The sequence below is a fragment of the Heliconius melpomene genome, chromosome 14 (assembly GCF_056956725.1).
Source record: "Heliconius melpomene rosina isolate 202511_hmr_F chromosome 14, ASM5695672v1, whole genome shotgun sequence".
Taxonomy (NCBI): domain Eukaryota; kingdom Metazoa; phylum Arthropoda; class Insecta; order Lepidoptera; family Nymphalidae; genus Heliconius; species Heliconius melpomene.
In genome coordinates, this window is record NC_140402.1 from 2,784,072 (window position 1) to 2,806,926 (window position 22,855).

General features: G+C 31.7%; 3 protein-coding genes and 2 long non-coding RNA genes across 10 annotated transcripts in view; 4 read left to right on the forward strand and 1 right to left on the reverse strand.

Moving 5' to 3' along the window:
* The window catches only part of LOC146531935 (uncharacterized), a 103,977-nt gene extending 101,391 nt beyond the window's left edge, over positions 1–2,586 (forward strand). For 3 of the 4 annotated variants that reach the window (XM_085196956.1, XM_085196958.1, XM_085196957.1), the window contains exon 12: positions 302–2,586. In XM_085196956.1, the coding sequence (XP_085053082.1) occupies positions 302–363 (62 nt within the window). In that variant the 3' untranslated portion in view covers positions 364–2,586. Of the gene's footprint in view, positions 1–169 lie in introns of all 4 variants that reach the window. The other variant, XM_085196959.1, reaches the window with a different exon arrangement.
* Positions 2,587–3,247: 661 nt separating this feature from the next.
* Positions 3,248–3,979, forward strand: LOC146531936 (uncharacterized). Its single transcript, XR_014878755.1, has 2 exons — positions 3,248–3,525; positions 3,791–3,979. It is a non-coding gene; the product is annotated as an uncharacterized LOC146531936 (long non-coding RNA).
* Positions 3,350–5,434, reverse strand: LOC146531937 (uncharacterized). Its single transcript, XR_014878756.1, has 2 exons — positions 4,557–5,434; positions 3,350–4,201 (listed from the first exon to the last, which is right to left on the reverse strand). It is a non-coding gene; the product is annotated as an uncharacterized LOC146531937 (long non-coding RNA).
* A 466-nt stretch (positions 5,435–5,900) lies between these two features.
* On the forward strand, positions 5,901–16,397 carry LOC146531938 (alpha-N-acetylgalactosaminidase-like). Of its 3 annotated transcripts, XM_085196960.1 has the most exons (11): positions 5,902–6,044; positions 9,436–9,619; positions 9,715–9,866; positions 10,687–10,861; positions 11,601–11,775; positions 11,974–12,056; positions 12,137–12,298; positions 13,419–13,631; positions 14,295–14,426; positions 15,177–15,249; positions 15,720–16,397. In XM_085196960.1, exons 3-11 carry the CDS (start codon positions 9,715–9,717, stop codon positions 15,764–15,766), a joined length of 1,212 nt encoding a protein of 403 aa, XP_085053086.1. In that variant the 5' UTR covers positions 5,902–6,044; positions 9,436–9,619; the 3' UTR covers positions 15,767–16,397. The 3 variants fall into 3 exon arrangements, with proteins under 3 accessions (XP_085053088.1, XP_085053086.1, XP_085053087.1); XM_085196962.1 differs by lacking the exons at positions 15,177–15,249; positions 15,720–16,397 and adding an exon at positions 14,498–14,668 and having other exon boundaries at positions 5,901–6,044; XM_085196961.1 differs by lacking the exon at positions 9,436–9,619.
* A 1,164-nt stretch (positions 16,398–17,561) lies between these two features.
* On the forward strand, positions 17,562–20,163 carry Hmgs (hydroxymethylglutaryl-CoA synthase). The gene has a single exon (XM_085197291.1). The coding sequence runs from the start codon at positions 18,016–18,018 to the stop codon at positions 19,384–19,386; it is 1,371 nt and encodes a 456-aa protein (XP_085053417.1). The 5' UTR covers positions 17,562–18,015; the 3' UTR covers positions 19,387–20,163.
* The last annotated feature ends 2,692 nt before the right edge of the window (positions 20,164–22,855 follow it).

Below are 22,855 nucleotides of genomic sequence, written 5' to 3' on the forward strand. Positions count from 1 at the left end.
TTTAATTTTTTTTGCGTCTGAGAAATTCTTCTTATAGACTACTGCTGTGCTGATTACTAAATTAAGTTATTATTTATTAAGACGGTATGTAAATTTATCAGTTTTTCATTTTCCACAAATACATCTTTCCTGCGATTGCGTTCTAACATTGCCGTGTGATTGGTTGCAGGGGCGCGATAGCATTCGGCCGAAAAGCGGCCCAGCCCCGCTCAGGTGTAACACTTCAGAAAGATGTGTTTCGGGAAACATGAAATACTGGAATAGACTATAAAAGAGACTATAATAGAAGAATTTATTCCAGCGGCCGCCGTCCTCGCGAGCACGCAGGCGGTGGTCAACTCCTTCCCCACACCGCCCAAATGAGCCAACGCCAACGACCACTTCAGGAATAGACAATGACGTGACGTCGATGCCGATGTCATGAAAACGATAACCGGATACGAAAATCGATTTTTGAATCGAAAAACTGTAATCGAGTGTGAAAGTGATTTGTGACTATAGTGATGTTATTACGAAACTTTTAACTGTGGATTTTATAAAAAAAAAAACAAACAATTGATGATAGCCATAATTAAACACTGTGATCTCGTGACTCGCGAATGTGTGCGCTGAATGTTCTAGAATGTGAAATGTGAACTAACTTAAGTGTAGTGTTGGAACCTACCCGTGGACGTTATAACGACAGCTGATATCATATCGAACTATTGGTCGTGACGTGAGGTGTCATTATATTAAACTAGTGGAAGCACAAACTAAAAACTAGTTCTGTATATATTAGAATTATATGTAAATTACCCTATTAATAGTGTCCAATGATCGATACTGTATTTGTATAGAACATCGAACTCACTGTCCGGGCGTTGTACTGATTGATGTTTGGAGCCCTGAAATTATATGAACGAGATCTTTATTTATGAAACGGCATTCCACAATAAGTCGAACGTATCTAGTTAAGTTTAATCGATATTTAAGTAATATAGTATGTGTAAATGCGTATGTGATTGTAGCGTGCACAAATCGTACTGTCTCGATAATAGAGAACGACACTTTATTAGTAGAAAAAGCATCATAGGATTGTGGTTTCGAATATCGCTGTGCGTATGTGTGTCTGTCTGGCTTTTAATTATAATAATAATAAAAAAATCTCATAGTCCGATATTTCTCAAATACAAGGGATTAGCGTTTCCATACTTTTCTGTACTGCACTGTAGTTTTAGCGAGTAATGTTATTTTTTGTTATACTGACGTTTCATAGAATTGATTTAATAACAAAAGATAGTCTTCCGGTCGTTTTTCGACTGTTGTCGTTCCGTACGTACTGTGTTCGCACTATACTATATATTTCCTTCGATGGCTCCGTCTGGTGTTAGTACAAGCTGGAGACTAGCGAACAGACGGACAGATCGTCCTTAGTTGGCACATTAAGTGTTATTTTAAGTATATTTATAGAGTGAGAACTGTCGGTCGGTCGCATTTCATAAGTAGTGGAACCTCTAATAGATGACAATTATTGTAAATGTAGTGACTATTGTTTATTGAGGTTATTCAATGTACGCGTGTACCTGTTTCAGATGAGAAAAAAAACCGAGTTTGTATAAATTTTGTGGGGCCTAAATATGTTTTGTTTTCTATGGAAATGTGTATGGTTGCCATTATTCATTCTGTTATATAGTGTTTTGATGCCTCTTGTTGTTTTAAAATATTATGTTGTAAGTCCAAATTGTATTTTTTATTTGTTGACATCGCCAATTTGTATATAATTTTAGTTATTTTACAATTCGAATCTTATATATATTTATACAAAAATAACAATGTACAAAATATCTAAGAGCGTTTAGTAAACTTGATTCCAATAGTATTTTCTCGAAGGCATTAAAACGTGGACACATTTGATTCGAACTTCTATTTTTATAAGAAACATGGCAATGTTTCGTTTTGTTGAAGAAAATTGGGAGAGTTTTTTTTATTGTATGTGTTATTGGACGAGATGGGTTAGTCTCGTGATGTGCTCCTCTTTTGATAGATAAATAGACTGATGATTACTTTTTATCAATCGGCGCGGCCATAGCTGTATCTAGGGTTGGGAAAAATTGATATTAATATTATATGAAAATCGATATTATAAGGTCGAAAATCGTAACTTTTAATGCTAAAAAGTGCAGCCATATTGGTAGGACAAGCAATAAACTAATCTAAAATAGACCATTTTGAAGACAAAATATTAAATTGTTTTTTTTCATAAATTTTAAGTTATTTATATCATATATATAAATAAGTACATCGTAAAAAAACATTGTGAGCTGGTATCTTTTTGCCCTTTATCTAATTAAGGCTGAATGAATAATAAAAATGTGTAAAAGACCTTTAAACATGGCAACCCTAGCTACAGCTGTGGACGTCAAGAGACATTACGCTTCATTATTTTATATAGTACCAGTGACTTGGTATGCAACGCGACGTTGCTTATACTTATAATGTATGGATATATCATTTGTGTATTTTTTCGATGTAAGTGAAGCCAAGTTTGATTTCTTAGAAAAGAATTCGAGACGTTAAAAAGGAATAATAAAGATAAATTATTTCTTATGGTTGTGTTTTATTTTGTTGTTACCTTTAGTGTTGTTTTTTTGCATATGTTAGTAGCGAGTGAAAGGTAAGGCTTTTAGCTTAACGCATTATGTAGGTATATGCGGGCACATAGCACGGTAGGCAGAGAGAGCCTGGGAACCTAGTGTAAAGACACTCCGTTGCCATTAAGAGAGTTCTAATTTTCCGTCGAATTCTGCAGTTATTGCGTCGAATGGCGCAACTTAAAGCCGCCTATTTAGAATTTGCCTATTTAGAATTACCAGAGCGAGAAAATGATATTAAATTTCCTCGATTCGGAATCGTACCCGCAATCTATCGAATTTACAATCGCACTCTTGTGCTCCTGTATTTAATTTCCTATTAGTAACATGTTAACTACTTACGCCCGAAATTAATAATGTATCTCCGATCTCCAGATAACGTCAATCTTGGAATGTTCGACATATCTATCCAATCTCTAACCTGCATGCCAATAACCATTCCGGATAATGTCAACTTATCATCAAAAGTGGATTGCAGGGCCCTCCCTGCGGTAACGATAGTTTCGTTTTACGTATCTTTTTTTAATTAACATTAAATTAAATAAAATTTAAAATTAATTATTATTACTTATAAAAGTTCTATAAAAACTATTTTTAATAAAATAATAAATCTTTAAGTCCCAAAATATTAAAAAAGAATAAAAATTAATAATATTAAAACACTTTTTAAAACTTAATGCAGTATGCTTAGGTGCGTACAATGGAACTTGAACATGTCATTTTGACAGCATATGTTTTTATAATATAATAATTAATTGTTAGTTTTAAGATACTTTATTCCTAACCCATTTTCATGTATAAATTATTAAACATAACTTGAAACGCCATAAAATTACAACTAAACTGAACTAAAGATAATTATTTTAATTTAATTAATGGAGTCCGGCATAGTAAGGTAAGTATCGTATGTATTCATAATTTTGTTTATTAAGTTTAAATATACATGCGAAAAATTATATAAAGGCGTTAGCCTCTATAGAATTTTTGAATTCATTATAATATTAATATCGTTTTGCTTGGCTATTTCAATTTTATATTGTTTATTGCTACATTAGATAACAAAGAATAAAATTTGAGATTAAGTGCAAGATCATTATTTTAACTTATATTGATGAATGCTTTATTGAACAATGAACTAATAAATACTTTATTTTTTTCAGTAAAAACAAAACAGTGATTGCAAGAAATTCACTAAATATTTTGTAGCTTATAAGAAATGTATGGAGAATAAAGCTGATAAAATTACTAAACATGGAGCAAGCTAGAATTAAGAAATAAAAAATATTTATATAAAGAGACAAATAAAAAAATAGGTTACATTTTTTTAATAATAAAAAAATTACAATACACATTGTTTTCCTTATTCACCCCCAAAAACAAGTAAAACTATGATTAACTAACAATCTTCTCACTTAAGTAATTAATAAATATAAAATATTTGAATAATTATTAATCTTATAAAACAATTATTTATGTCCTTTCTGTGATATCTTATATTGCAGCGCTGTCCTCATTATCTATCATGTCATGAAGGTATTTCCATTCCTGGTACTTCCTCCAAATTAAGATCTCTGCAAATGGAGTGCCATAATATGAAATTATCTATATATCTAAAAATATAAAATTTCTATATTAGGTATATAATTCATGAATATTAATAAGTTTAATACTATTTACACATCATACTAATAAATTATAATAAGATTTTTTTTTATATGGTCCGTCCCCTTTTTTCCATACCATAATATTAGGAATTATATACATAATATTAAAATATAAAATTTCTATATTAGGTATATAATTCATGAATATTAATAAGTTTAATACTATTTACACATCATACTAATAAATTATAATAAGATTTTTTTTTATATGGTCCGTCCCCTTTTTTCCATACCATACCGTAATATTAGGTTAACATAATACCTTTCTATTATGTTCCTGGTTTAATATATGCTTGCTTGCAGCTTTGCTTTAGTACTTGGATTAAGAACTTGTGTTAATAAATATGGTCTATTTGGTACTTTACTTCCATTGATTACCATAATGTCTTGCGTCACATTTTGCTGCCTATAATAAAATATAAAATATTATTTTACAAATATATGAGATAGTAATTTGGAAAATCAGCAACTGAAATTAATAAGCCCAGAGCTCAAATTAAGAAATGATATGGTAATTTGTAACTGAGTTAAACTGAGACTTATACAAAAAAGTTTCCATAATTTGCCTGCTTTTGTATAGAAAACTTTATATAACTTAATAATACTCACATGGCGATTAAACACATAAGTGTTCGAGTGCAATCAATTGCAGCAATAACTCCAGGAAAGGCACCAACATGATAGAAGTTTTTAGCACTCTCTTGATATATTTTTATATGCTCACTGCATATATTTGTAATTGCTGACACTGACTACATAACACTATCATTACTATCACTCGAAGAAATGTCACTCCACATATTTATTTACTTTAAAAATCAAATATAATATAAATGCAATTTTGCAATCCGGGGATATGATAAAGTAAACCCCAAAATATGTCGGATCGCAATTAGCTGTCATTTTTGCTATCCAACGGAATGTCAAAATGAACAGATCGTTTATTGGCACGCACAAGCTGTAATTTTCATACAAAGTTCCCTCTTCATCTCCAGTTAGTCCTCCCAACGATAGATTGAAGTTAAAGATTGAAAATGAAGTACTTCGATAGGTTATTGGCAAGCTAAACTCAAAAAATAGATTGATATTTTAATCTATGGTAGCAATTTATGGATTAGGATCGATTATTAACATTGGGCGTTAGTTGCTACTTGCTAACAAAGGACGACTATCTTTAACTACTTTTTAATTATTAGTCTGTTGTTATTATTTCTTTCATCATGCAGTACTTATCAAACTTTTTTAAAAACTTCTATTAAATTGTGATGTTAGTCAATGTCGTAATTATTTTAATTACTTTGTATTAAAACAAAACAAGAGAGAAAAAATTAACTTTTATTTTTTCAATAAAATAAATCAAATACTACTTATATATATGCAACTTACGAGTTAATTAATACAATTAAAATATTTAAATTAACATGAATAATTATTTAATACCAAAAACATACATTATGATCATTCCCTTTGCTAAAAGAAGGGTAAATTATCTAATTAATATTAATTAAATAACCATATCTGATAGGTTAATTAAAACAACTAAAATATTTGAACAATTGACATAAATTTTTAACAACGACTAGAATAATTAATTAATAGTTAGCAAAAAAACACATTTTTTCTATCAAATTCTTAAACAGAGGTAACGTAGAACGGAATGCACCTGATGGCATCTTTGAATTTTAACTGAACTTCGCCATATAGGCAGAGGATAAATAAGAGACAAATTAGGAGCCACTGTATAAATAAGGTAAGTTGCTTGTGGAATTTTCTTAGTAAATGTCGTTTAAATATTTTTAACTAAATAAGTAGTTTAATTGTATTTGGAGAACTATTTAAATTCTGTTTTCAGTTTTGTGTAGCACACGGCCTCTTAACTATTGTAAATAACCTCACGTCTAAATAACAATAGTCTTTTTTGCGTTATATTGTTAACTAGCGGACGCGCGCAGCTTCGCTTACGTATTTAGGGGTGAATTCTAATAAACCATGAAACATGTGTTCAATGAAATATTTTTAAGAGTCTAAATTTCAAATTTTATAAAAATCGGTGGCGATTTAATAATTTTTCCATACAAACTTTCAACCCCTTATTTGCACCCTTATGAAAAGAATTCTAGAAAATCATGAAACACGTGTTCAATTAAATACTTTTAAGAGTCTGAATTTCAAATTTTATAAGAATCGGTGTCGATTTAAATTTTTTTCCATACTAACTTTCAACCCCTATTTCGCCCCTTTAGGGTTATAATTTTCCAAAATCCCTTCTTAGTGGATGTCCAGATTACGAAAGTAAACATCTGTCCAAATTTCACGTTTCTACCATGAGCGGTTACGGCTGTGCGTGCGTCTTACCTCAGTCAGTGAGGACAAGTCCTTTTATATATATAGATAATTGAGCTTTTGTTTATGGTCGTTTTTATTTCTATAATATAATGAGATAATGATATGATTTTGGTTGAATTTTGTTTTGTTCATTTGAGTTTTTTTTTATTAATGTATGTATGTAATAATTAATGTACTTTAAAATTTTATTTAATTAAAAATACGCAATTTTAAATGAAATATTACCTCGTAGGTAGGTAATTATAAATTCCTTGTATATTATTTAGCTTTACATATATATTTGTTTACGCATGTATGTAAAATTAGCTAAATAAAATAAATTCTTATATGTAGACATTAAGTTTTGTATTTACAACAATTATCCGACATTTTATTTGCTTTAGGATAGATTCATGCAGTGCTATTTGATTCTATCTTGGGGAAAAGCGGGATTTTTTGGAAGTAAATAGCGAGTTTTTGCTGTGTCTCCCACATAGCAGGCTAGGTAGAGGGAACCTGGGGACCTAGAATTAAAAGTCTCGTTTCCCGTGTAACACACTTCCATGTCTCACTTTCTATCGAATTATTGGGCAATTGCATGTTGAATAGGAGAACGTCGCGCTATTCATTTTTTGTTAACAGTGGGACTAAAATATTAAATAGTCCATGAAAAGTAAAGCTTGGTCATTAGCGTATATAGTGATTTTTCTGGGGGCGTCTAGAGTTTAACTTTGAACAGATATGATATTTTAAAATAATTTTACTTCTAGATTTTTGATTTCCAGAATACTGAGTATCAAACCTTAATTATAATATTTTTTTTTAAATGAAAACCATAAGATATGTTTTTGCTTCATCCACCAACTTCTGTATACTATTCTTCTTTTCTGAATTTTCATGTTTTATACGTAAACTATCTTCGGTATTCATTTCTTAAAATCTAAGTTGTTATTGTCACCATTTATTTAATGCGCCCAAATTATCAAATCGTTCTGCTGTACATTTATAGTTCCACATTTGATAATTATCATGTCTAATTAAATTTAAAGAACAAAGAAAGGAAATGTTTTTGTTATTTCTAAATAACATCACATTACATTAAATTATAATTATAATTCTCACAGTTATTGTTTGATTCGACTATACATACAAAACTTTAAAAGAGCAATGACCACGCTATAATAAAAAAAAGTCTTGTATTTTTTCGTATAGCGTAGATACCTATTGTTTATTGAGAAGAATTAGAATTCTACGCCACACCTGTGAAAATAAAAAAATGGATTCATTGAACTCGCTCCTTTATATGCTTTAGTACGTTTTATAACAAAAAAAATAAAAATCAGTGGCCAGCAGTGGCGCAAGGGCACAGAGATAAAACCGACTGGGTCTGGTTGTGGGTTCGATCCCCATTTGAGGAGATGAAATATTAATTTAAATTTATATTTCCATTTCTTCGCTCTGGTGTCGAGGCAAAGCGCGGCGTTGAGTTCTGCTATTCAACACGCAATACCTCCAGAATTCGGCAGAAAGTGGGGAACGGAGTGTCGTAACACTACGTTCCCTCTGCCTACTCTGCTGTGTGCGGGATACTGCGTGAAGATAAAAAAAAATATATTATCATATTTCATCAAAGAATAATAAAGGGTAGTCGAGGTGCGGGAGCTCGACAGGTTGTGGGATCGATTCTCATTTGAGCAAATGAAATATTTAATATTTTCATTTCTTCGCTCTGGTAACGAGGAAAACGCAACGCACGCAATTCAAATTTCGACGGAAAGTGATTGAAATGAAATGGAAGTAGGGTACTTGCAGCTTCACATGGAAACATAAAAGTAACTTTCGGTTACAATATTCATATGGAATGTTGTACTGGAACATCATGGGGGTCCAAGGTTTTGCGCATTCATTGATAACAAAAAAATTTGGATATCTTACAGACATAAATAATGTATGTATTTAAAGCAACCTAGGTAAAACTAGGTTCCACAGTTCAGCGGTTTCGCCAGCGGGAGGGAAATTAGTGTTAAAACACTCCGTTCCATATTTTCCGCACAATATTTCATTGTAATTGACTAGCTGCCCGCCCGCGGTTGCACCCGCGTGAACTATGTTACTATTAATTTCTGTCTCCATGACTACGTCCTAGTGACGTCTATGCAAAATTTGAGGCTCCTAGCATTTGTAGTAACGAAGTTTCATATAAACTTTCAAGCTCAAAAACAACCCCTTAGAAGTCGAATATTGCAAATTCCCGTCTTAGCGAGCATCTACGTCCTATAAATAACTCCTATGCTAAATTTGAGATTCCTAGCACATGTAGTTTCTGAGATTTCGTGATGAGTGAGTGACCTTTCGATTTTATATATATTTATAATTGATGAGTGGCGGTAATCAAAGCACCGCTTTGTGCTACCAGAGAGGGGATAACAAAGCAACACATTGTTTCGAATGGGAATCAAACCCACAACCAGTCGAGTTTGCAATAACTGGCCTCAAAGATGAAGATGATACACGACGTGAGGCTCGTACCTACCTACAGGTGGTTGACAGAGTTATAGGCAAATTAAATATATCGTTTAATTAATTAAATTTAATGTCCATTTCTTAGCTCTAGTGTTGAGGCAAAGCGCCGTCAATCAACATATAATGAAATCTGGAATTGGGCGGGGAACGAATGTCCTAGCACTAGGTTCACTCTGCATACCTTGCACTCTGCGGGATAGAGCGTGAAGCTGATTTAATTAATTTATTAAATAAACAGTTAAATAGCTTCCATTTAACGATGCTAATGTTCAAACATTATTACTTTTGTATAGATAACAGTAATTTATGAGATGGTCTAGATAGCTGCATGCTGAGTAGAATGTTGAAGCACTACCTTATCAACACTAATAGGAATAAATACGACCTTTTGTAACCGCCACTTGTTGGCACATAGACGTCAGTGTTCAGACACTACAATTAAAATATAATCAAAAAACACTTAAAGATATTCGAATCGTACGTACGTATTTATATATAATTTTAATTGTTAGTTACGATAGTTGAAGTTCTATACGTGTTTTTTTGTTAATATTTCTCGTTTTTTGTTATAGATGGCTATATTTATTTTCATTTTCACGGCATTAATTTCGGTTGGCTATGGACTTGACAATAATTTGGCGTTGACCCCACCTATGGGTTGGTTGACGTGGCAAAGGTTTAGATGCATTATAGACTGTAAAAAGTATCCAAGTGAATGTATAAGGTAATATTCTTTTTTGTTTTCATTAATATTCTGTGGAAAGTTCTTCTCTAAACTCTCTTTTACTATACCCCGTAAAATACCTCGAAAACCTATCCGTTTGTTTGCACCACCGCAACGGAGAACAAAATTGGGTTCTAATTCTCCTATTACAAGGCTAAGTTCACTTTATAACAAGAAATGTAGTGTGTCCACCAATATTGATATCTTTAAAATGTCTATAACAGCTTTTAAGAAATCAATACAATGTGTGTAAATTATGTTATTACTGATGCTCCTGGTTATGTACCCATTTATGGTATACTCGTATATATATGTGTGTATCCCTTAATTTAGTTTTAGTATATTTTTATATAATTTTGATACGCGCTTATTTATTTGCAAAGCTATGTTTATATAAATTACCATTTCACGATTGTTCACAACCACTTTATATTGCATGCAGTGTTTATCTTTAAGTGGCAGTACATTAATTGTTTTTAGTTTTTAAGTTAGATTTACTGAAATGTAATAATGTATGAGCCGTTGGTAAACTTAATAAAATAAAAAAAAAAAAAAAGAAAGTGGGGAGCGGAGTGTTTTAACACTAGATTTCTTCTGCCTACCCTGCTACATACAAGATATAGGATGAAGCTGATTTTTTCCATAAATTTCTAATGTTTCGGTTACAATTCTCTATGTTGTAGCTGTGTAGCTTTAAAGACCAAATGATAAAAACATTATTTTAAAAATATATTTTTTAATGGTGAAATTGTAATCTTTTTCAAAAATAGCAATCTTCTATTGCATTTAAAAAATTTTTTTTGCCTTTTTGATATTTTAGTGAAGATCTTATAAAAAGAACAGCAGATATTATGATAAGAGATGGATATTTGGATGCTGGGTACACATATGTGGGTATAGATGACTGTTGGCTGGAAAAGGAACGCGATACAGACGGACGGTTGGTACCCGACCGGGAAAGGTTCCCAAACGGCATGAAGGCTGTTGCTGATTATGTAAGTATTTACATATATTTATGAAAATTATATTAAATAGGAAAAACTAATTTGTGTGTCTAACTAATGACGTCAAAATCATAAAATTTTAAAATTAATGCTTATTTTGACACATTTGGATAGTGTTTGATTATCTGATACCTATTATGATAACAATGCGACGTTGATTTTTCAAGATTTCTGGTTCTTTTTTCTCATTGAAATATAAAATTAATACAAAAACAATAACAACAAAAATTGTCGGTTTGTATTTCTTTTGCTAGTAAATATTTTTCAAGTACATTTAAAATAAAGATGTTTTTTATATGTTTTTTTATTATAAGCAGTAGGTAAATAAAAAATTAACGTTAGCATCATAATTACTCTTAACAAAAAAAAAGAAAAAAAAAACTTTTAAGGCAATTGTTTCTAATTTACATAATAAATTGCTTTGTAAACTGTCATTAGGCGGCCCTCGTGTTAATGGCTTTAGGGTCGTGGTCAAGTTGTTATCTTTAAACTGTAAATAAAGACCGCGTTTGTCCTCATCAAATATACTTAGGTATTTTTATGCTTTTTTCGAAGTAGGCTAATATTTTAAATAGGTTAGTTACTACCTTTAGTTATTTTAACTTGGTATTAACTGGAGGTAGTTTGTTCATGTACTTAGATTTATTTTGAATGAGATTATTTTACTTACTTTAGTTATTAATTTTCTATTGTAAATATTCACATATAATATGAATATTTATTTTTACAGCTACATGAGAGAGGATTTAAATTCGCCTTATACCAGGATTATGGTACCAAAACATGTCAAGGCTACCCTGGTGTATTGGACCATGAAGCTGTAGATGTCCAAAGTTTTGCTGACTGGGACGTCGATTATATTAAACTGGACGGTTGTTACGTCAATACTACTAAAATGGACACAGGTTTGATATTATATTCTTAAATACATATAACAATAAGTTTATTTATTCTCTTATCTATGTATCTATATAAAAATACTAATCTATAGTTAGAGTGGCCATAAGCTTATTTATAATAATTGTCAAAATTTTATTTAAATTGTATAATTATATTTATTATCTTAAGTTAGGCTTTGAAAATTTTATGTGTCTGCTTTATAGGATATCCATATTTTGGCAAATTAATGAATGAAACTGGGAGGCCGATGGTATACTCCTGTAGCTGGCCCGCCTATCAAGACAAAGTGAGTGGAAAATACCTATTCTTTTAAGAAGTCTGCATTATTCTTCGTGATTATTTTAAAATAAGTGTATTATATTTTAGCCTGACTATCCTTCAATCGCAAAACATTGCAATTTATGGCGGAATTGGGATGACATTGAGGACTCGTGGGCATCTTTAACTAAAATTATGACTTGGTTCGCTGATCATCAGGACGAATTTGCTAAATACGCTGGACCGGGAAACTGGAACGATCCTGATATGGTAATAAGGTTTTCATTTCTAACACACATACAAATTAAAAATATTTTATATATAGGTAGGTATATTTTCAAAGAATATGGAGAATAAGAAGTTAATACATTAATAATAGTAATTTATGTCTTAATAAGTACATAAATAAATCATCTTTTAAAGTAATAAATGTACGATTTCTTAATTTTTGCGGCTCTTAATTATATGAAATGCTGGCATTGATACTTTCTAAAAGTTAGCGGCATGCAACCTATAGTTTTTAACTAATCTTTTTATGTATTTTTTGCTATGTTTTAAAATAGTAGAAAAACAAAAAGAGAGAGAGACATGACACCTGTAGCTCTCCGTACGAACACACATACATGACGTCTATGTAATAACTCTACGACGTTCAGCATGTTCGTGTTTACAAGAACTACATTGATATGTAGCTTACAATGTACTATAGATAATAATTAATTAAGATAATGTATTCCGTTATTTAATTATCATTTTACACGTTTCTGCATACAATAGATTTTTTTTTTGTTTTTTTTTATAGCTTCACGGCTATTCACAGCTATCCTGAACACATCAGGGTAGGCCCAATGAACATAGTGTTAAGACACTTCGTTTTCTATTTTCCACCGATTTCTGAAGGCAATGTGTTGAATGGCGGCACTTAACGTTGCGCTTTGCCTTGGCACATGAGCGAAGAGATTAAAATATTAAATATTTCATTTTCTCGGATGGAAATCGAACCCAATATCTGTCCCGTTTACGTAATCGTACTTGAAATATTTATAGTTACAAAATCTCTTCACTTATTCATCAATACGGAACATCGTTGAAGATGCGAAGGTTGAAGCTATAACTGCATTACATCTCAAATGCATTGCTAAGGTTGCCATCTTGAAATATCCAATGTTTCTATATTTTGTTTTTTTAAGCTTTACGTTGTGTCCTGCACATAGCAAGGTAGGCAGAGTGAACCTAGTCTCCGTTCTCCAAGCACCGTCCAATTTTTTAAACATTACGTATTTAATGGCGACTGGCCACCAGAGAGAGAAATTGGAAATAGCGAATTCTGCCGAATTTGGAATAGAATCACTTGTTTTCATTTAATGTTCTAAAATATTTTATTTTTCAGCTTATAATAGGCAACTATGGCTTATCATTGGATCAAGCCAAGGTGCAAATGGCAGTATGGTCGATACTCGCCGCTCCTTTACTCATGAGTGTTGACTTGGGCACCATCAGACCGGAGTTCAAGGAAATACTCCTGAACAAAGACATTATAGCAATAGATCAAGATAGTTTGGGAAAGCAAGGTCTACGAGTGTGGAATAAATCTAAATGCGAGGTAAATTAAAAAATATTAACACGCTACGTAGGGTTTTTTTTCTAATCCATACCTATATTATAAATTCGAAAATAACTCTGTCTATCTGTCTGTCTGTCTTTTAAGCAATCAGGACCAAACCGCTAATTTAATTGAGATAAAATACTCATATAGAGATACTTGAGGGTCTCGGGATGAATATAGGAGACTTTTTTTTCTCATATTTGTAATATTTTCGATATATACCAATATGTTAAAATACTTATTAATCTGACATGCAATTTATTCCGCCATATTAATAATAACCGTCGCTATGCGACCGTTGCTAAGCAACGATTTGCTAATTTTGTTGTTAGAAAACGTCACCCAAAATGAGCTTGCTTAACGCATCTCTCTCAATTGAAAACTGGAAATTATTTCATAAATATATTTAATAAATATTGGTTTAGTTCAAGCGGGCGTAGCCGCGTTCGGGTCCACTAGTACTTATATAAATTCTCTTCATATTCACTCTTTACTTATGATATGTATTCAATGACAGTTTTCTTAACTTTACGTTATATCCCGAACGAAGGTAGGTATGTATGGTAGGCAGAGGGAGCCTAGTGATAAGCCACTCTGCTCCATACAAACCACCCAAAGAAAATTCTCATATTCTCTAATAAATTTTCATATTCTCAATAGATTTGGAACCGGGAGCTATCCGATGGATCTTACGCACTAGCGTTTGTGAGCAGGCGAGAAGATGGCGCTCCTTACACCTTAAAAGTCTCCTTTGACGATATGAAGATAACAAAGCAAACATATGAAGTACAGGTAAAACATTATATGATATTATGCCGTGGAGTCAGCTTAGCTGATTGAATCCGTAATGAAAACATGTACAGAATGGCAGGTACTATCGAGGATGTCACGGTGAGAATGAAGAAGAACGTGGTCAGCTGGTTTGGGCACGAACGGATTAGTGGTGAAGGCGGTGGACAAGGCGAAAGAGATACGTAGAGACCGTAGCGTTTGGCGCTCCGTTCTCTCTGACTACCCCGCTAGGGATAAAGCGTGAAGCTATGTATGTATGTAGCTTTTTTTAAAGGCTTAGAATATAAATTTTATTTGATGATGATTATTAAAAGTAATTACTATTTACGCAATCAGTAAAACGTTGAAAATAAAAAAATACCGTTTTCATAACTTTTTATGAAAAATAAAAAAAATATATAAAAAACCGAACAAGCGCTCGGTCGGTCGGTTCCGTAATAAAATTTAAAGTCTCGAACTTTTTCTGAAATACAGGCTTGAGCCTTTTCATCTTGATGCCTCACAAATAAAAAATTATATAAATATTTAATTTTCTGAAATGGGGCTCGAACCCACAATCACTCCCGTTTACAGTCACACTTTGTACCCCTGCACCACGACTGACATCAATACTAAATATGTATTAGCTAATCGTAAACAGGGAGGCAATTTCTTTTTGTTACTTTCTTATATGTTACTGGTTACTCTACGTTACTTATTCTACTTACTTTGTAAAGCGAAGTTAATTCTACTTATTATGTATAATCTAAGGATCTTTACAAAGAAGAAAAATACCGCACTTTCGGCCCTGAAGGTGACTTTGAGACGAGAATAAATCCTTCAGGTAAGTACTAATTAAGATAAATACCTACCTATATATTTATGTTTTAATAAATAGTGAATATCGAGAAAAATAATAAAATATCAAACAAATGATAATTTAATTATCATAAATATGTAATAAAAATAAAATAACAGGCAAACATATACAACTGTCTTTTTTCTTAAATAAAAATATTTTATTTAAACCGTCGTAGTGCAATGGGATCCTATTGTTGTCTAATTTCCCCCCTCGTGATTAGATAAAGAGAGATTAGATAAAGAAAGAGCGGCGTTAAATTTCGCCACTAGCTTATTAGGAAAAGCGTGTAACTGAAAAACATTATTGCGTTAATTAACCTTATGCAATTAGATGTTGCATTTTAATCTTTATTAACCAGTTTTTATTACTCATAAACAATTTTTATAGCGTTTGTAATGATTGCGTCTTCGATGCTTTGAATGTCATCTATATATACCTACTCATATTTACAGGTGTGAAATTCTACAAGTTCATTCCAAAGTCATCGAACAAGATATAGAGACTATTAAAAAATATATTTTACTTTTTATAATCGTAACAATATAGAGACTATGATATTTTCAAATGTAAAAAGATAATTTGACTAATTCCATAATTAAATGTTGGAATAATTTTATGTTTCTAAATGTATAATACTTCAGTCTAAACTAAAGATATAATAAGATGTAAGATCATAATTATACTTAATGCGTAAAAGAGTAATATACCTACTTTGATTATAAATGCTATAATTGTATTAGAGTTTAAAACAAAAATGAAGATTCTTCTTTAATCAAGTCCGGACGTCGGGAATATGTGCAGAATACAGCATGAAGATAAAAAATTACGCTATTGCTAAGACGTATAAGCTATGTTTTAAAACAACGTTTATATTAGCATCAAATATATTTTTAATTGCGTGTTACTTTTTTTATAATAAATATAAATCATTAGAAACTCTGACGTAAAATATACTAGGTACCTACAAAGTCACGCAAAAAAGAAAAATGTTTAATTAGTATTTTTTACATAATTATGTATAAGTAGAAGTTTTAACTTTACGATAGAACAAAATAAATTCGAACACATACAAATGTTTTTACGTAGGAAAATTAAAAAAAAGATAATTAAAATAAATGTTTCCTTTAAAACGTTTCGTTTTATTTATATCTCCATTTTAATAAATTATTTATAAAGAATAAGGAAATTTTATATTTTTTTATTTTTTTATGGTGTATTTTTCCACTTTACGGAAATTTTAAAAGTATTGCTTGTAAGACAGTGAAATTCAGCTCTGCGCTACTAAAACTTAATCAACTAAACGCGACGTGTTTATGCGAGGAAATGAAAAATTTTCATATTTTCTCATTAAGCCATATTTTTACTTTTTCACTCTGGCGTCGAGGCAAAGCGCGGCATTAAGCTCCGCAATTCAACTCGCAATTAATATATAGAAAAAAAGAATCAAATTTAAAGGTGGTCGTCGGTCAGCGTTAAATTTTAAACTCGTTAACTAATACTGGGTCAAGAATGGCGCGATGACCGTTAGCAAGTGAAAGTTGATGGTGTGTTGAGGAATTCACTGAACCCATATCATGTTCACAGGTGGCTTTTTATGTCTATTTAATTGTACGTCTACTCAACGGGTACATTTATACTAGGCTTAGTTTACGAACCTTAAAAAATATATTTTATGCATAGATACATTAATATTTTTTATTGTAACGCATTTTTGTATTTGTTACGTGAGGCTGTAGAGGGTTTCCAATGTTTAGAGACATTGTCTTTTGTATATAGGATGGCGAAACTCAAGGCCACACTGTGACTAACCAGAGATCTCATATAACAATAATTAAATTCATGTCCATATGCATTGATCGCTAAACGCAATATTACTTTAAGATTTTCAAAATTGCGTCAGACGAGACCAAAGTCTAAAATTATCTCAAGTGTGTAAGATAACATCAACTATACATCAATTTTTAAACGATAAGAATGTGTGCAGATATCTATCGTAGTTTTTAACCTGAACTAGAATAACTATAAAAAAACTAATACACTGAAGTTATGTAAAAAGTAGATAGTTTTTCCAATACACTTGAATAAATTATTTTATGGAATTTCCCACGAGTAGTTTTTTTACACTAGATCTTTATTTTATTAAAAGAAATGTTATATGACGCAAACTTAAGTTACATGTATATTTTAATATTATAGAATTTCAAGCATATATTAAAAATATGTTTAAAATAGTTTTGACACCAGCTAGTCTAATGTTTAACCTTATCAATTTCATAACGCAAGTGGATATGTCACGTGTCAAAATGGTGACGGACCAGTCAAAAATGTAATGCTGAAAAGCCGCATTGCATGCTCTAAATTACATTTGAGTTTTGGTTGTATTTCAAATTCTGAATGAAATTATACATTTTATTATAACTATACACATATTTCAACTTGTTTTATCCGAAACGCATCATTTATGGTGCGACGTAACCAATGTTATCTTTAAATGCCGTAAGAGTAAAAGAAAGTTGGTAACTTCCGCAGTAGGTCAATGGTACATTAATTGCGTGCCGGTAACGTCGTGGACTGTCGAGTCACTCACTATTGACTGTACATTCGTCATCACACATAGTTGAGGCTCGCGAAGCACCGACCGGAGTCTCGCTTGAGACGCGGCAGACTACAGTTCGTTCGTATTCTCTCGTCTGATTAACGTGTTCACCGTGACCGTGAAAGTTATAATCGTGTCATATTACCGTAATCATGGCCAACAAAGTAGAAAATGTTGGCATTCTTGCCATGGAATTATATATTCCTTCGCAATATGTGGATCAAGAGGAATTGGAAAAGTTTGATGAAGTGGCCGCTGGGAAATACACGATAGGATTGGGACAAAGTAAAATGGGATTTTGCTCAGATCGAGAGGATATTAATTCTTTGTGTCTCACTGCTCTACACAATTTGATTGAGAAGAATAATATAAATCTCCATGACATTGGCAGACTTGAAGTTGGTACAGAAACAATTATTGACAAAAGTAAGAGTGTAAAAACTTTTCTTATGACTTTATTTGCCAAAGAAGGAGCAACTGATATAGAAGGTATTGATACAACTAATGCATGCTATGGTGGAACTGCTGCTCTTTTTAATGCAATTAACTGGGTGGAATCATCATCATGGGATGGGAGAAAGGCAATAGTTGTAGCTGGAGATATAGCTGTATATGGAAAAGGTCCAGCTAGGCCTACTGGAGGTGCGGGGGCAGTGGCTATGCTCATAGGACCTGATGCACCATTAGTTTTTGATTGTGGAGTCCGAGCCTCTTATATGACTCATGCATATGATTTTTATAAGCCTGACTTAGCATCTGAATTCCCTTACGTTGATGGAAAATTATCAATTCACTGTTACCTTAGCGCTTTGGATAACTGTTATAATTTATTTTGTAAAAAAATGAGGAATGTGGACCCTAATTTCAAAGGTTTACTTAGCTTGGATGGTATGTTGTTTCATTCACCATATTGTAAATTAGTTCAAAAATCACTAGCTAGAGTTTGTTTTAATGACTTTTTGAATGCAGAAGAAGGGAAGAGAGAAAAACAATTTCCAGGACTATCTCAGTTTAATTCATACCAAAGAGAAAACACATACTTTGATAGAGATGTTGAGAAAGCATTTATGACATATAGCAAGGAACTATTTGACGATAAAACAAAGCCATCACTTTATGTTGCACGTAATGTAGGAAATATGTACACTTCTTCATTGTACGGTGGACTTGTATCGTACTTAGTTAGTAAATCTGCTGACCAACTAATTGGTAAAAAGTTTGCTTTATTCTCTTATGGCTCCGGACTGGCTTCTACAATGTATTCTATTAATATATGCAATGACATGAGTGCTGGTTCAAAATTAGAAAAATTAATTAACTCATTACATGAAAATGTTGAAATGTTGAATAAAAGGGTGGCTGTGGCACCACAAATGTTCTCTGACCTCATGCAAGTTAGAACAGAAAACTATCACACAGCCCCGTATGAACCATCAGGATCAATAGACATCCTTTTCCCTGGCACATACTACCTCAACAAAATAGATGACCAAAGAAGACGCACATATGATAGAAAACATTAAAAAAATATCTATTTTTTTAGCTTTTCACCATATTGTATATAGCACTAAAGGCAGATGAAACCTATTTGGTAAGAAACTCTAATCCCCAATTTCTCCCCAATATTTGAGACATTGCTTGTTGAATGGCAGAACTTAATGCCTTGCTTTGTCTTGTTACCAGAATAAGGATATAAAAATAATAATTTATTTTTAGTTTATTTTGTTGCTGGTGTAGGATATTATCATTTTAAAAGGCTAATAATTATTTATGTTGTAGTTTAATGCTATACATTTTATTTATATTAGATAAGTGCATATTTTATATGTCAGTGTACTTTTTTTGTTTTCTTGGGTTATTGATTGTCTGTGGGATAAATATAAATCTTAAATAACTTGTAAAATTAAAAAAAATTACACATAATTTGCAAAAAAATTTTTTACCAATGACTTCTTCAATATTATGTTTTAAAATAGATTATTAATTCAGTTTTGTATTTTATAAATGAATAGTGAACAAAAAGGAAACACATATGAATTTAACAGTTTAAAACTCGAATATATGGTGCAATATATTTTTATGTACATATAAATGTATTAACTGCCTTTCAAAGCAGATATATTATTATTAGAATGACATGAAATTCGAATAGGAGAGCTGTACTTGCAATAAATCTCTAAGAGATGTAAGTAAATTTAAATAATTACATTATTAAGAATTAATACTTTTAATTCACTAAATTATTTGTCTTCTAATCTGGATAAAATTAATTTGAAATATTAAAATTATTATATAATGAACTTTTTGTATTTCATTTCATTACCCTTATGTATGTCTACATTAAATTTATCCATAATTTTGGAAACTAAAACTTTAACATTATATTTAAAGTATAAATAAGATTTATTATACTCTTATATATGTAATTATATAACTTATACTAGTAGAATTGCAAATTTCTAGTTATTCTTGAACCAACAGTATTTTCAAAGTTTTTATATTGTAATAAAATTACGTAAATAAGCAGTTTGACCTAAGTATTTTTTATAATTATTTCTTCAGCTTTAAGATGCATATCGCATGTAGCATGATAGTCAGAGGGGGCCTAGTGTTAAGACACTCTGCTCCTTACTTTCCGTCGAATTCTGGAGGCATTGCGTCATTTGCGGGGCAAAGAAAGAAAGGAAATTACCCCACGAGTGGCCTCTATTATATTTGAATATATATATATTTTAACTGCTTTTTTGCTGAAAATTACCTGTCATTATTATAATCGTTAGATATAAAAATACTAGTGGTTAATAGAACATTAGTGCTGCGAATCGTATGATAAAAGTTGACACGTGACTTTTACGTATATGTAAATAATTTCTTGATGCGCACAGCGCCATAAAATAAATAATAGTTTTATGTAAGTACTTAGGACAAACGTGGGGCACTCGTGTCACTGTAAACGCGGTAGGTTGTTAGTTCCATTCCCACTCAGAAATGAAACATTTAATTTTCTCACTCTGGTAACGAAGCAAAAGGCGGCGTTGAGTTCTGCCACTCAACACGCAATGCTTCTAGAATTCGGTGAGAAGTGAGAATCGAATTTAAGATGGGTTTGTTTTAAGGGATAAGGAGATATGAACTTAGGCGGATGCGGATCGGACTCCTTTTAAATAAAATAGATTTACGTTTTCACCAACAAATAGTTTGGATTTTGTAATTACTTCTGCTCGCTTTGTCCTTTCCGCCCGATATTTTTTTAATCTTTATAATAACAACTAAGATACTTACATTTGTATCCCTTACTGTAAAAAGACTTATACTTCCTTAGGTTTTGATATTAAAAACGACGATTGTTTTTTGTTTATTTTTGATTCGAATCTTCCAAAAATTATTATGTTTTTTTCTTCTCAAAAGTTAGTCCAGAACTCAAGTTAGTATCTACAACATATAGGTTGGTAATAACGGTAACGGCCTGTATCAAGACTTCATACTATTAAATTTGTTATCTAGCTGCCATAAATAAGGGAAAGATTCTGGTATTTGAAAGAAATGAAGAAAATACCTAAATGAAGTAGTATATTTTATACCGGAGAATGAGTTACTTTACTATTAATTAATAAATAGCAATTCTCCCGAGTGGGGGATCGAACCCGCAACCGTCGTATTACAGTCGCACCTTGTGCCGCTGTGCCATGGCGGCCTCTTACAAGTTTTAGAAATATGTAAGTACGTCTATTGTAAGGTTAACAATAAAAGCATGAATGAAAGATTGTTGATGGATTATAAGTAACGGCGTCATAGAAGAGGTTATCTGTAGGGATCACAGCATTTCTATTTCCTTATCTCTTCTATGTAAATAAAGTCATTTTGAAATATGACTGTCTGTACTCGATACTTTTAAATAACTTAAATAAAGTACTTACTAGTTAAATATTAGACATTTAATATTTTAATTTCCTCGCTTTCACAAGTAGGCAAAAGATGCGTGGAGTTGAGACCGGAAGTGTCTTAATGGGAAGGGATTGTCTAGACACTAGGTTCCCTCTACCTTGCTATGTGCGGGATACAGCGGGAACCTTAAAAAGAGTAAAGAAATATAGGTAGATACGTACACTGCCATTGTGTTCTAATTAATATAAAAGTATAGCTTAGCTTCATACCGAGAAGTGTTATTAAAGATGGCGTGAGTTTAACATTCCAATCATTTACATTAGGTACTATATATATTTTTTATTCGGAATTTGAGTCATCTCACTGACGAGAGAGATGATTCAAATTCTCGAAATAAGAAAATAAAATAAGAACACGTTTTAACTCTGGTCCTCCATAAGATCAGGTACTTACGTATACTTCGTGTTAATAAATCAATTAAAATTCATTGGACTGTTCCACGAATTTAGTTGGTTTTATTGTTCCTCCTTCCTTTCCTTTACTCTGTGGCACGCTCCACTACTGGTATACTTATTATATGGACCGTTTATTTTGAAAGTGGTGTAAGTCCATTTTTGAGAAAAATGAGCTATCACATAATTCATGCTTAATTTAATGTAATTTTTTTATATATAACTAGTCCGTGTTTAATTTCTAAAAAAAAAACCCATGTTTTGAACAACTTAAAATCGGTCGGTAAATGAAATTGCATAATCATCGACATACTAACCTTTTATTTTCTCGGAACAAAAGAAAATGGACTTACACTACTCTCAAAATAAACGGTCCAAATGTGATTATGATTATACATTACGGTGTGTATGTAAGCGCGACCGGTTATGGGTTCGATCCCACTCGAGGATATTAAATATTTAATTCCAATTTCTTTGCTCTTCTGTAGAGGCAAAGCGCGGCGTGGAGTTCCGCCACTCAACATGCAATGCTTCCAGAATTTGGCGGTGAACGGAGAAAGTGGGGAACGCAGTGTCCTAACACTAGGTTCCCTCTACCTACACTGCTGTGTGCGGAATATAACGAGAAACTGATTTAATAAGATTCTATCGACGC

Excerpts from the sequence above, each read along its gene's own strand:
- LOC146531938 (XM_085196960.1), top strand. The coding sequence starts at position 9,715 with ATGGCTATATTTATTTTCATTTTCACGGCATTAATTTCGGTTGGCTAT. Across the intron at positions 10,862-11,600 it reads TGAAGGCTGTTGCTGATTAT|CTACATGAGAGAGGATTTAA; the intron begins GTAAGTATTTAC and ends TTATTTTTACAG. Across the intron at positions 13,632-14,294 it reads GGAATAAATCTAAATGCGAG|ATTTGGAACCGGGAGCTATC; the intron begins GTAAATTAAAAA and ends TATTCTCAATAG.
- Hmgs (XM_085197291.1), top strand. The coding sequence starts at position 18,016 with ATGGCCAACAAAGTAGAAAATGTTGGCATTCTTGCCATGGAATTATAT.